Genomic DNA, 14,610 nt, shown 5'->3' with positions numbered 1-14,610 from the left:
GAAGGCCAAATGTATAGCAGCCCACCACCTTATTGTTTTCAAAAAAATTTTTTTTGCATTCATAAAAACAACAAAAAACAAATTCAGGTGACATGTTTTACGGTACTGCATAAATTTGACATGATAACAATTTGTGAGCCCCTATAAATAGTTTGAACTTTTAATTGTATAACAAAAGTTTCCGTTTTTTCAAAGAAGCACAGCAAGGATAAAGCTTTTGGTCTTGTTTAAAGCTTCACAGGCAAGTGCCTTCATGGGCCCTGGATTCGGGATTCAGATTCTCCCTATATTTTTATTCTAACACTCACTGATTCGGGCAATGCAACGGTTTCGTTGTAGGAACGGCCAACACGTCGATGTGTGAGGGCCGAGGGGTTCTTGAACTCCTTTGAGGAAGGGAGACGTCTTGTTCCCCTTTTTGCTCTTTCTTCGCTGTGATGCGCTTATTGACCCGCTGAAGTTCTCCTGGGGGCTTCGGGGGGAGACCCTTCCCCATGGGTCGGGATTTCAGGATTTCAGGCCAGCCTTACCCTGCACAGTGACATGGGTGGAGCGCTGCAAGCTCTTCTCCGCGTTGTTGGCGGTGCAGGTGTAGGAGCCCGTGTCTGTCACGTTCACGCTGTGCACGACCAGAGTGCTGGAGGCCTCTGTCTTGTGGGTCAGCGAGTTCCTCTCGTGATGGATATGCACTGAGCGGTTAGCCTGCCAAGCACCGCCGGTCACAAGGGAGAAAGGAAACTCAGCACGACAGAGAAATCATGGGAAGGGGAGAGAAAAGCGCGCTTTGACACAACAAGGGAAAGTAGCCCAGATGAAGACGAATCTCTAAAAGTATTGAGAACTGTAACATAATATACTATCGAGAATGTGTGTATTTAACAACAAGACAAGCGTTCTTATTAATGAAAAGCAGCTGATCCTGGTAGATAATCCCCAAATATTTCCTCACAGGGGAGGCAGCATTTGATGGATGTTAAAAGCAGACACGCAGTACTTTGCTGCTTTTGAAGGAGATATGTTATTTACTTTCTTGTTTTGTTAACCAAAAGTCTAGAAACGGTCATAAAATCGCACGTAAGGACTACTTTTTACATGGGAGTGTTGCTCTACTGCTGCTCCTTCGCTGAATGCACCATTCGCCGGTCTCGGCTTGATTTTAATTAGCCCTCTACCTTTTTGCCCGGGTAGGTCCAATTGAAATGCACCGCGGTGTCAAACTCCACAAACGCCGTGCAGTTCAGGACTAGCGTCTCCCCCATCATCAGCTCCACCGACTCCTCGGGATACAGCTTGAAATCGTAAACTATGGTGCCTGTTGGGGGAAGAACAGGATTCAGACAGCGGGTAGGACACAGTCTTCTGGTGTCGCTGCCTGTCTTGCTACAGTTGTTCCTCACCGTAAACGACCTAATTCTCCGGCACTGCCGAAACAAAAGGATCCTGCTTAGCAAAGAATTATTTAACTACTTTTCCCAATTATCTGTTGTTAGAAACAAAGTCTGAAGAAAATAAGTTACATTTTTCATTGTTGTTTGAACAACTGGCGGGCAGCGTTGTGATTTTGGCTTCCTGAACATTAGGAACAGTGACCCCCTGCATAATGGTCTCTGCGTTCAAGGAAAAACTTGTAATGTGCTTGACTTTATAACGTGACGCAAGATGAATGTAGCCGCCTTATATTTTCTAGAACTTGTATACATGTATTGCTTCTTTCAAGTCCTATTGGAAAGCAAAGTTCCAAGCCGAATGTTTCAAAAGGGACAATACAGACTACACATTAAAAAGGCTTCCGCTAGCTGTCGTGCTGTTTGTGAAGTGAGGGAAGTGAATTGTTTTTGAAATGGTTTTTATTTATTTAATTCATAGTGGAAGTCAGGATTACTAGATACAGAGGTGGTTTGGCAGACTCCAATGAGCAAACGTCCTTGACTCACTCGCCTACATTTACAGCAGCGACAGTTCGAGAAAGAAAACCACTGGTGGCAGTATTGAAAGGAGACTGCGGTAGAAGAACTGCGTTAAAGATATACAGTAGCTTTCTTAACAAGTGCATTCATTAATTAAAAAAACTGTTAATTCTGATGTATTTAATTTTAATCAGTTTCTTTCTTTTGCACTCCAACTCGGTTTTCCACTAAGTTACCAGGAAAAATGTGGTGTTGCCATGGTAAATACAGTAAGCATTTGACTAGGAGATCTCAAATGGTTACAAGGAAAATAAGACTGGCCTTTGTATCAGTTTATTTGCTATAGCCTAAAAAGTGTGTACTTTACTTTGTATACTATGTATATTAATAGTACTGTATATTAATATTTATCTTACAAATATTAGTGTAATGCTATCATGTTATTAATCAAGAAACACACTGTAGCTGATAATTTGGCCCACCACTTTCTCTAGCTCCTAACATCCTAGATTTTATTTCTAGCCTTCAATATTCCGACCTCACTGGGATAAAAATGCAAGTACTTGTCATTCGCAACATCCTTAAATAGTGACTTTTGGGTCTTGGCACAGTCATTTAGTGCATTCGAGCATGACTTGGCCAAACTTTAAATTAAAAGAACTGTATCAGAAGACAATGTATTTATGTCTGATCTTTTTTCTTGCATCTTTTTGTAAGAAGAAACCTAAGCTCTGCAGTTCAGTAGAGGCAGCTGAGGTAGTTATTGTGCCATTGTGGTTTTTTACCATTGCCATTTCGGTGTGGGGAGTGAGAGGAAGGTCTTGGTACCTGTAAAGTGCGTGAGGAAGACAGGGGACCTGTATTCCACGTTGTTGAGTAAGGTTTGGCAGTAAAGGCCGAGGAGCGTGGTCCTTGTGACAATTAGCTGGGTGGGGATGGACATGCCTTTCTTGTTGTTCCAGATCAGCTGCTTCTCGTCCAGAGGGACACCTACCCCTGCGTCAAACTGAAAGGACACGCTGTGAGCAGCGGCCATGGCGATGAACAGCAATACAGAAACGTCCCAAAGTACAAGGTGCATAAAGGAAACAACAGTTACTGCAAGTCAGTTCACAAACAAACTCAGGTATTATTGCAATTACAGGGCATGTTGTTGAAAAAGTGCTACAATCAAGTTCAAGTTTTCAGTAGTGTGCTCATGAGAAATATGAATTTTAATATATCATTCAGAATTCTGCTTTAAATGGATAATGTGGAGGGAAAACAGACAATAAGTGATGATTTTCATCTTATTTTATTTTTCAGGCTGGGGGGTTGCTGGCAGAGCACTTGTAATGCGACGAGGGGTACTCACCAGACCAACTTTGACTTCCACGTCCGGCACTGTCACCCGGCACGGTACCTCGACATGAGTCGACAACGAGGAGATGAAAACAGCTTCGACTGCATCGCTGTTTCCTTTAACGAAGGGCTGGGTCTCATCTGCGAGCGAGAAGAAAAGAATAGACACTCTCTGACCTGGGGTGGACTCAGATTTCTCTGGGCAAACGCACACTTGATAGACGGTCCCAGCCGGTCACACCAGCAGACTGTTTGGAAATGCAGGAATGATACCATAAGTGATATCTGGTACAGAACAGATAATATTTATCAATTTCTCTATCCACTTTATCCAGTAGAAGGTCAAGGGAAAGCTGGAAGTTGATTCCAAACTAAGGTGACTCCTAAGTGGCTGGTTCAGTCATACTTTATATGGTAAAACAGCCAACTTTGAAAGGGGTTCCCTAAGATAAGTCAGGCCTCCTAACTAAAACCACATGTGATCCCATCCGATCAAGTTGCTGGGCATTGCAGATACGTTCATCCTTCTTTTACAGTTGTGATTTCAGCTGTTTCTTATCACCCCCCTGGTAAGATCTGTGGAAACTGTTTTGGCACCTTGTCAGGGGAAATTAGTGGGGGACAGATTTCATAGAACCAGTCTCCTACTTAATGTCTCCGCTTGCTGACCTCACCCACAGGCAAAAAAGGCTTTGGGGTCCGAATTAGAGCTTTGCTGCTGTCTGAACTCAATGTGAACCGTGAACAGCAAGCTTAATAAAGAGGGGTCTCGCAGCAAAGAGAGACAGTGGTCATAATGACCCCAGCAGGCACATGGTAACAGTCAACACGGACAGTGAGACTAGGTGTGCTGAATGCAGAAAAAGACTAAAACCGTAATTTCCCTGGATGTACTGTTGCTCAAAACAAAGTGAAACCAGCAAAACAGACACAATTGTCACCTCAGTCACATCCCTCGGAATATCTGCTATTGCAGTGTTTATCACAAACATGTAATTACGTGATTACATGTTATTCATGTTATGTTATTACATGTTTCTGTTATTGCTATTGTGTTACTGTCTATTGTCTTATCTTCTGTCCTATTTATATACTGCACCTGAGTGACTAATGAGAAACACTTTTCATTATACTATGCACCCGTGTAAGTTTAATGACAAAGTTGAATTGAATTTAATTTGGCCAGTTCCGTCTGGTGTGTGTTCGCAGGAACCAGCACATTTTTCCATCCATCTGAAAATAATCTGAAGTGAGCTCGCATAATCAACATCACGTTTTTTCATTATTTTGAGGACGAAAGGAAACCAGCAGAAATAAAGAAGTAAAGGTGAACTCTTTGGCACCTAATACCTTTAATTACTATGAACTCATACCCCTTTTTGCATTAAGAAGCAAGCTCTTTGAAAGAGACTATACCTCAGGACTGTGCAAGATGGAAGAGGAGATGCTCTGGCGCTGAGTATTAAAGAACATTGTAAAACCCCACAAACAGAAGCACGCTTTCTGTTTTCCTGAAAACCAAATATTGAGTTTCTGTCCCACTGACAGTGCGTGACCTGAGCTGGCCTTAGAGGTTCTGAGCCACTCCAGGGGCTAAGTGAAAATGTATTTGACCTCCATAAGATGCATAGTGGTAACTGGCCCCAAACTCCAGGTGATGTCGTTGCAAATTAGCACATCAGAGAGAGCAGCCATGCTCAGTCGTAGTTTGATCTGCAGCACAGCAGGCATTGTTGTTTAAAGGCCATTAGCCCAAGACACTAAGACCCTCTCCAGGAAGAAGGGGCTTTCTGGTAATGGATGGTGCAAAACATGGCTTTAATTCCTAGAATCCTAGTAATCTGTGAATAGTTATCTCCTTTGTAGTGCATAGGGACATTTTTTAAATAAAATCCAAATAAAAGACAGAGGAAATCTTGTCTTTAGTTTTGATTTTGCAGTGGGTTTTTTAATTGCTATATGCTTGTGCTGAAAGTAAAGTGAATGTGTTAATGAAAATGTGTTAGTAAAAATCAAATAAATGATAAGCAAATCATTCTCGCCTGTCAACAAAATAGATTTTTGTGGTACGTCAGGGTAATGATCAAGTGTGTTTTTCTGTATTCTGTCTGATTAAAAAAAGAAATTCATTGTAATGGCCTATACAAATATTTTACAAACAAACCAAAAATAAATAAAGACGTGCAGTAAAAAAAAAAAGCTAAACTGCCAAAAGGAAAATATTAGCTTTTCCTTTGCATACTTTTACTGGGATGCCTGTGAAAACAAGAAAGTGGACTGCTGTGCAGTGTGCTCTGGACTCAGAGAGTGGTGGCTGTCATTCAGAAGCTGCAGCCCTCTGGCACATTGCTAATTGAAACCTCAAATGCAGATGTTTTCAGTCCCAAAGGTCAGCCTCTTGACCACAGAGAGAGATCCCTGCTCTTTCACAGTTCGGTCCATCCTTTGTAGAATCCCATGGCACACATAATGGAATTTAATGCAACCTACAGTACCCAAAGCAAAACAGTGGTGCCCTCATCTTAGCTCTGTTGGATATTTTTATCTTCAACATGTATTATATTTATGGGTGGCATGGTGATATTGCTGCCTCACAGCACAGGGGCCCAGTGTTCAATTCCTATAAAAGGTTTAAAAATTTAGGAACTCGGAATGGTCTTCTTTATCCAAATCAATGCTGTTCTAAGCAAATATAACTGTAAAGCACTAATCTGTGATGCAACCATGCTTCAAGGCGTTTGCTTGAATAAGGAAACATTCCCTTTTATTTAGGTTGCTTTACCATGCCATAATCTGAGTTTTGACTTGATATTATCATGCTTTAATTGTGTTTGCTAACCTTACCCCTACACACTGTAAAAAAGGTTTCTAAAATGAATCATAGAGCAGTGCAGAATGACAACACACCAAGTGTTGACTCAGAAACATTGAATGCTTTAAAATGCCTTTCTTTCCAAATTTGACATGTTGTTTCTTTTTTAAATCTAAATCAGTGCGTTGATTGAACTGGAAGGAAAAATAGACGCATAGCCCTAATGTATGATTTACGACAGAAATTATGTGTCAACTGGTAACTGCTCTCAACATCTTCACTGGCTGTCTGTAGAAAGTGTCTGGAATACTATGGGCTTCAGATTGTTCTGGGGGCCTGCTTAGTTCAGATGAGGTAATGGGACTGCTGTGCCGGATCTGAAATGTTAGCGTTGACACTAATAAATTGAATTAGTTTCAGTATAGAGTTTTGTTAACTTTGGACGAAACAGTAATGCAACTTTCGAGGTGAGATGTGATCCTATCTCCCCTGGGCTGTGGTACGCTTTCTCACAATCTCTTCAACCCCAGGTTCTGCAGAACTCTTCCACCATTTCATTCCTGGAAGTGCATTCCTCTAATCGCTTTATTTGGTGGTTTTAAATAAGGAAGGCTAAGACTAGAGGTGAGAAATGTCACTTGCATGAGATGCCAGTAGAAGAACGAACTTCAGAAAGCTAACAGACGAAACACAACTGCTTTAGTCATGGCATGAAACCATAACAGAAGAGCCTGAGAAATTCTGCACCATGCTTGAATGTACTATTAAATTAATATCTTATACATTGTCTTCCTGTTGTAGGTTATTCAATCTTCTTAGCAACAGGGTGCAATGGGCTATATTATTTTTAATTGCCGTGAATGAATAGAAACAGAAAGGGATTTTCTTTGTTATTAATTTTTTTCTTCTTTGAACATGACATTCGTATTTGTGAACTCTTGGCCAGCACCCACAATACAGTAAAGTGACTGAAAGCACTACACTACAAGACCAAGTGTAAAATGGAAATAATCCGTTTTTCTAATGAAATGACTGGAGAAGGAGAGCTGTCATGTTATACTGTTGTGTTATTTTGTTCTGCTTTTGTAAAATGTAAAACTAGTTTAACAAATCAGAGCTATGTGATTCTGAGATTCTTCACAGCAGAATCAAGGCTTAGTAATTGATTGTGTGTCACGTTCCTGCAATAAGTGAACTTACAGGATCAGAGGTTTGAGTTACAAAGTTCTGTCACTAGTAGTGAGGAATTGTAACATTGTCACAATATCCAAGACGACTTAGAAAAGTCTTTGTTCCAGTGCAAAATTTGTACTTCCAAATAATTCGAATTTTAAAACTATCATACAACAGGAAAATTTAAAACCCACTCCATTAACTGCTCTGATGTGTTTTGTGGGGCAGAATTGTGGTGTAAAACAGAGTTTTGCACGTATTGCACATTTGATCAATCTACCCCTTATATCTTGCGCCTGGCCTTGTATGGCAGAGACTGACCTTTAACAAATGCGTAAATGCTGGCTGCAGTGGCACCATCGATGGCGGCCTTAACGTCCTTATAGAAACAGCGGTAGTAGCCGGTATCATTGCCGCAGGCTCTGGTCAGCACGAGCGTTTTGCAGTACGGTTTTCCAGGCTCCCCCTGGCACTCCTTGACCCAGACTGCTCGGTGACCTGGAAGCACAGTGGGATATAGCTGGTCCTGGCGATCTTTCACTTCCTGTTTTCTGAGGCTCTTCTCAGGCCAGGCCCAGTCCAGAGTGTGCTGTCCCCTGGACAGTGATAGAAGAAGGGTCAGTGTCACCTGCAAATATACTGTACACTAGCAATGCAATACAATACAATAGCATTTTATACTGTAGTAGATCACATTCTAAATCTTCCAAATAGCAACTGAGTTGGCTATTGTCAAAACTGATCAGACATGTGTAAGCACTGTTTGAGTTTTACAAATCAATTCTACCCAATGCAGTTTGCTGGGAACACAAGAACCGTCCTCTGAAATAAAGTATTGACCTTCAAAGCTACCCTAAATATGAAACATATTTAAATACAAAACATTTTGTTTTATGAACAACTCCAAAGTAGAACTGCCAAGAATATTATTACTCTTCCAAAAAGCATATTGCCGCTACTGCAAAAGACAGATTGGCTTCAGGATTCTTGGCAAGAGGGACAACAGAAGGGAGGTTTCTGCAATCTGAGACAAATTAAGCTGGTAATACTTCATTTTCATAAAACACGTGTTATGAAACACTTCACCCCTAGTGCCCAAGATGTAGTGATCAACATGGCTTTGGAATATAAGTATCCTTTAAAAAATATCTCAGAAATTTAGGGATGTTAGCCTGAATACACACACTCCTTCTGAAAGATCAGTTTTCTGGTTTTGCATCTCCTTGTCTCCATTTTTATTTTGCTTCCCCTTAATTAAAAACAATGGCTGAATAGGGAGGCCTGAACACGCTGTCTATGAGTGAATATCTGGTACTAGCTAATATTTGGTACTATATTCAAAATGAAAAAGCAGCATAATCTACTTAGGGTAAGAGTAATAAGGGGATTGGTGATGTTTCGAAGGTTTAATACACAAATGTGGATTTATTGTGTGTGCATAATAAAGAAATTGCATTTTGTGAAACTCCTGTACCAGGACATATTTTCTCTATGCACATAAAGGCCATTCAACATTTTGAAATGAAACAAATAAATGATATCCATATTGAAGTCTCCATAGCAAGAAACGTCGACCAGATTCTGCTCTTTCTGTAATAGAGGATGTCTGCTAAACTACACTTATTTGACATTGATACAATATTGAATTTGGAAGTGCAAGTCATTTTGTTTTTATTTTGTTACTCTCCCATTGGGGGATGGCCAGTTGTTTATGAGTTAGGTTTACAGCAACAATTCCTGTAGTTCCACAGGAAGCGAGAACCTGCAGACATGCTCCTTTCACACCCACACCGGGCAGGTAGTGCCACTTGCAATTTCACACACTGTGAACTCCACAGGGCCTTGCTGGAGATTCGGTGCCAGCTGGAGAAGTGGCACATCTCTCACTATGGTCGCTGTTGGTTGGCACATTGTCAGTGGGAGATGTTACACTACGAACACATTGCTGTGCAAATGTTTTTGACAATGGGGAGTTACTATATATGTATAATGTATGGGCCTCAACAAAACCTCCACAAGTGTTTTCTTCTATGATAAAGATTTTGAATCATATTAATACAGCTTAGTTTGAGTGAGAATAAACCAAACTGGTTATTTAGCAATCCTGAATTCACATTGATCAGAATCTTTAAAAACATGTTACAATAATGCAAAAAAGAATGCAGCGCTATATGCATAAGTGAACTTGGAGACTTGTCAAATCAAAAATTGCCCAGCCACATAGTTTCCCCCTGCATTTCATATCTTGTATAAACAAGGCATTCAGATAGGAAATCATTTACCTGCATGTAATGGTCAATGTGTCATTGGCGTCGATAACAAGGTCTTCTTTTAGGCTGTCAATGGTAGGTGGAGTCATAGAATATCCAGTCACTTGACCTTGAGGAGAAAGGAAGAGATAGTCATTATTTCTCCTCATCAGTCAGTCAGCCAGTTTGACTAGCTGTCCTGCGTGACAGTCTTGCTCTGCAGTAGAATGTTTGTCTCCTGTCGTGTCTCCTCCTGACCCAGATAGTTTCTCACTGCATGAGAAAGCAAGCTTTTCAAGAATCAAACCTTTTCCTTCTTATTCACTCCAACCAGTTGCACCTTTCAATGGGCTCCCATAACCTGTGCTGTTTGAGATGATTGCATCTCCAAGTAACTTTGACGAACTATGGGTCTAGAAGCATTTTAAATTGATTAAATATAGCAAAACCTGCCTAAAATGAGATGAGACGAGAATCCTTCACTACCCTACAAGCTAGTGTTAGAGTCAGAATTGTCAAGGAATATGGAGGCGTTTTGAACATTTCCATTTGATTGAGGTAAAACAAATCCCAATCCACATGAAAGCAAGGTTTAGGGTAAGAGTTTTTATAGTATTCAAGTCAAAATGTAATTAGAGTAATTCGTTTGTAGTGAGGTAATCAAGCCATTTAATGCAGACTCTGACCTTCAGCACTCTTTCAGAGTTCAGAATGCAACACACAAGCTGTTTGTATCAAAATGTTTCTAATCAAGTATTTGCTTTGCCCATTCAGGCAATATGGTGCAAATTTCCACTCGCTGAAGGCTCCTTGATAAATCAAAGGCTTTGGTGCTTGCATTAGTTGATGGATTTAAAGCTATGGGAACATATTCACATCAGCCTAGCCATTAAGACTTCATTATTAATCTCCGTAATTACTGTCACACTGAGTTGTGTTCACATCAACGCTAAGTCACAGTTTCATTACCTACACTTAAAAACCCCTGTGGGTACAATAAAGTCACACGCTTAAATCTTTATAAAAATATCACTGCAAGTGATATCACACCTGGAGCTCATTAAAGGCGGAAGCAAAGCACCAACAGACCATGTAACTGTTAGAAACAGAAAAATGTTTTGCTGAGGACAAACAACAAATTAGACCAATTTCCAGTATTCGATTATTACGAGACCACAGGAAATTGTAAAATTAATGAGACAACTGATCAGGGAAAAACCTCAAGTTTGGAACATAGCATTTTTTAAGCATCAGCCACTGATTTTGAGAAACAGTGTTCTCAGTGATGCAGTAATATCTATTATCTCAGCAATAAATCTTGGGCTTTGATTTTTCTTTTTTACCTACTTGATTTTAGTGTTCTGCAAACTGCACATACTGTATAAATGACCACAAGCAAGAAATGAACAATTAAGAATTCTTAATTCACAAAGCTGCACACACGTCTATAAGCCCTGTGGTTTTCTGTACACAAATGTGATTGCAGTGTAAGAAGGCTCTCCTGTTCTCTGTGACAGAAATCTGCTGTGGGCTAGGTGTCAAGGAAGAAGGTGTCGTCCGTTGGGTAGGGATATTCCACAGTTTGAGATAAGGAGACCTCAGATACTTTGAAGGACAACATCTTTCCCAAAAGAGTCTTCCTTGTCACTCCTTCCCCTTATTTTATAGTCTGTCTCAAGCTCTGTTCGATCCAAAGAGATCCTCCGTCTTTTTCTTGTCCAGTCACAGGGATACGCGAGCCTCCCATCATCTCTTCCACAGGGATCTCCAGTTGCATTTGCTCTCTTTTTCTTCCAGGAATTGTAGCATGTGGGGGCTCCCATTCTCAGAAATGGAAGAAGCTCCAAAATCCAAACATGGCTGACTGTCTCCGACTCTTAATGTGGAAAAGATTTCCAACAATTTTCTTGAGCAATTGCTATATGTATGTGTTTTCAGAAATTGACTACTTTGCATTCCTTCAGGAATGCTTTTAGCTGAATGATGGCCATCAGGGAGAGCTCTGAAAAAGGAGCTTTGGAAAAAGGTACTATATATGAATGTAGTCTAATAGATAGTACATCTGCAAGATGAGGCAATTCCTGACATTTTGAAGGCTTTCTCCTGAAGACTGTAGTTGGGCTGCTTTAAGATCACAGTGACTTTGAAACTCGTGCATCTGGATTTCTACTTCAAATAATCTTGTTGAGAAAATTCTAGCAGAACGATGACAATTGGGACAAAGGTCTTTGTTCTCTCTTATAGTAGAGCCTGAAAATGGTGTACGTGAAGAGAGTATCACTGTATTGTGGAAACCAGCTACAAACAGCTGATGAATGACCTGGCACAGTGGGTACAGTATATGAGCAGCTGCAGAACTTGGTTGCAGTGGGTCCAGCACTTAGCACTCTGCACCACAAATACAGGTCGTATGCATATACAGGGATTGTCATGTCTCCTGCTTCCTCACAGCCATGATGTTGCACAGGTGAATGACCATGTCTCTGATGCAGAAGCTAGTTGGATATCCAGGTGTCCAGGGAATATATTTCTGTCAGTATCCTCAGCATGAAGATGATTATTACATGGAAGCCTGTTGGGGGATGTAAACTTGTAGTTTTTCATTCAGATGATACACACTTGTCCCACAACCCTGAATATAGAGGTGAGAGCTCCTTCTTCAAAGGCTGCCATCCACTCCTCCTACATTCCTTGGTCAATTTGATCACATCTGCAGGTGTGTTGGATTTTCCAGTGGGTTTTAATTGACCAGAACTGGTCTCCTCCAGGAGCAGTCTGTTGTACTGTCCATCCTCTTCAACCTATGTCCAAGTTGTCAAAGTTGAGCAGAACCCAATTGTTAAGAACAAATAGGACTTGGACTCTTGTTCTTCAGTACGATCAGATGCTGATTATTTTGGGGGGCATTACCTTTCTTCCCGTGTAGCACCAGCAGGTCTATGACTGTCTCTGTTCTGCCTGACTGCTGTCTCTTTCCCAGAGTTGAAGTCCAACATTAGTATATGGACAGTTGAACAATTCAGCCTTTTTCAAATAGAAAATCTGTAGAAACTTGTAGACCACAGCAGTGCTGAAATTCCTTCTGCTGCTTGAAAAACATGAATGTTTTTGAGCATTTTTAAGAAACAATGGAGAGAAACAACAGAAGACACCCCGTTAGACATTTGGGAACAAAGACTGTGCAGAAGAACACAGCTTTCCACTGAACATGTCATAGCTATAATCACAGCGGGAAATTCAGACCTCTTATTTCAAAGGCTCTGTGGTAGCTTTCTGAAGATACTGTAGAGCATAAGACTGTGTCGAAGAAAGCTGCTTTCAGGGGTCGCTGTCAGACTGTCTGAGTCGCCTGTGGCTTTTTAAATAAACATCAGCCAACTGTTGGACAGTGAGAAAGGAAATTCCCATCAAGATGGCTCGCACCTCCTCTATTTCTGGAACGTTATATTTCCTACCCTTCCCGAACGCATGGAAACAAACAGCTTTCTTTGGGAAACGTTTCTCCTTCAAGCCCGGGGGAGAAACTCACTTATTTCCCCAGCTTCCCCCTCTCCTTGTACTTGAACTTCAACAGCACACATCGAATGCCCTATATTACAGTACTAATGACGATGGATTAATTGTTTTACCTGCTCTTCAGATACTATATTCTGACCAGGTGATCAGTATTAAGGTATTTAAAGAATGCCCAAGGTGGGGCTCCTGGCTCAAGGACATCTGCTTGGAGAGCAGGTTACGTTCTATGCAAGACAATGCAAGTTTAAGTTTATGTCATATAATTATCCGGTAGGGATTTGATTTCCCAAGCAACAGTGCACATCTGGCAAAACACTGGGATGGGATTAATCAGTCGAGCTTTCTGGCAGTAAAGTCAATTAGAGAGGCACTGCTTAGTGAACTAATTGCTCATTGAATATGGTGGTAACTCTCCTGTCAGGCACTGTGGACTTTGCCGCATGTATGAATGAATAATTCTTCAAGTGGGGGTAAAAAATAAGCAAGTCCACGTGTTTTAGTCCTTCCCAACAGGTATGGGACATTAATGTTAATTACAATGAAAAATGTGGTGATTCCAAACTACTTGTCATATAATAAAAATAACTGAAACAGAAGTACACATCAGTGTTGCACAGGTTTTATTTGTCTTAATCACTGGGCTTTGGGGTAATGTACCCCCCACCGTATTTTCTTGTCAATGTTGAAGGGGTTTTTAACAAACCTACCATTTTTGTTTTTCTACAGTTAGGGAGCCCAGAAAAAAACATACAGTGTTGAAGCAGGAAGTTGAAGCACATTAAACATACTGTACATATAGAATATATGGCCACGGATAAAGCAGAAAACAGTATGACAGAAAATTGCAGGTGAAAAAAAGAACAATCTGTGCAATTCAAACTTATGCTTTAGATTTCACAACTTGAAAAATCTGCAGTAGTATCTTAAGCTCATGGAGAATTTAAATTGTACGTCTCTGTACACAATGCCATCTCTACTCCTGACTCCAAACCTTAACCTTGTGCCATCTCTGGTCCTTACCCTGTATCTGGCAATAATGATAACCCTTTTTTCAATGCATCTCCTGAAGAGCTGTGTACACTTGGGATACATTAACATATTTGAAAATGGGCAGATTGGTGGCCTGAGATAAAAACAAAAGGATAAATACTTTGCTTTACATGTGTGGATTACAAATTGCCACTGCTTAGTCAGAGAGCCCGACACAGCTACAAGGATTTGTTTTATGAAGACATTATGTTCTTCTCAAACTAAATGCAAAACACAAATGCCAAAAAGAGAAGATTCACTGAGGGAGTGAAGGAAATTTTACATCACAGAATGGGGGAAATTTGGGGAATTGGATTATGTTCTTTAGAAAAAAACAATAACAATGTGGAATTTCTTATTATGGTGTGGTGAAAGTTGAGTGCTGATATAGCAGTAGCAACAGCGGATTGATTGATGTCTGTAATAGCCAAATCAAGAGAAATCTCTGGATTTTATTAAAGTAATGTAAGAGCTATTATGTGAAATCCTCTGTGAAGTAATCTGAGCAGAAATGCCTAATTGAATGCATCTGCTATGAGTTTCTATTATTGATTAGCCAGGCCTGTCAGTTTTGAATTTAGGA

General features: G+C 40.5%; 1 protein-coding gene and 1 long non-coding RNA gene across 3 annotated transcripts in view; one reads left to right on the top strand and one right to left on the bottom strand.

Moving 5' to 3' along the window:
* flt4 (fms related receptor tyrosine kinase 4) overlaps positions 1–14,610 on the bottom strand; it is a 66,732-nt gene that overhangs the window by 24,838 nt on the left and 27,284 nt on the right. For both annotated transcript variants that reach the window (XM_015349889.2, XM_069196176.1), the window contains exons 2-7: positions 9,516–9,612; positions 7,555–7,829; positions 3,262–3,389; positions 2,736–2,913; positions 1,173–1,312; positions 531–702 (exon numbers count right to left, since the gene is read on the bottom strand). In XM_015349889.2, coding sequence (XP_015205375.2) covers positions 531–702; positions 1,173–1,312; positions 2,736–2,913; positions 3,262–3,389; positions 7,555–7,829; positions 9,516–9,612 — 990 coding nt within the window. The remainder of the gene's footprint in view (positions 1–530; positions 703–1,172; positions 1,313–2,735; positions 2,914–3,261; positions 3,390–7,554; positions 7,830–9,515; positions 9,613–14,610) is intronic.
* On the top strand, positions 2,792–5,283 carry LOC107077709 (uncharacterized). The gene is made up of 2 exons (XR_001478708.2): positions 2,792–3,033; positions 3,213–5,283. It is a non-coding gene; the product is annotated as an uncharacterized lncRNA (long non-coding RNA).

Source organism: Lepisosteus oculatus, chromosome 11 (assembly GCF_040954835.1).
Source record: "Lepisosteus oculatus isolate fLepOcu1 chromosome 11, fLepOcu1.hap2, whole genome shotgun sequence".
Taxonomy (NCBI): Eukaryota; Metazoa; Chordata; class Actinopteri; order Semionotiformes; family Lepisosteidae; genus Lepisosteus; species Lepisosteus oculatus.
Note: the sequence above shows the minus strand (reverse complement) of the source record. Positions and strands in the feature narration are given on the sequence as shown.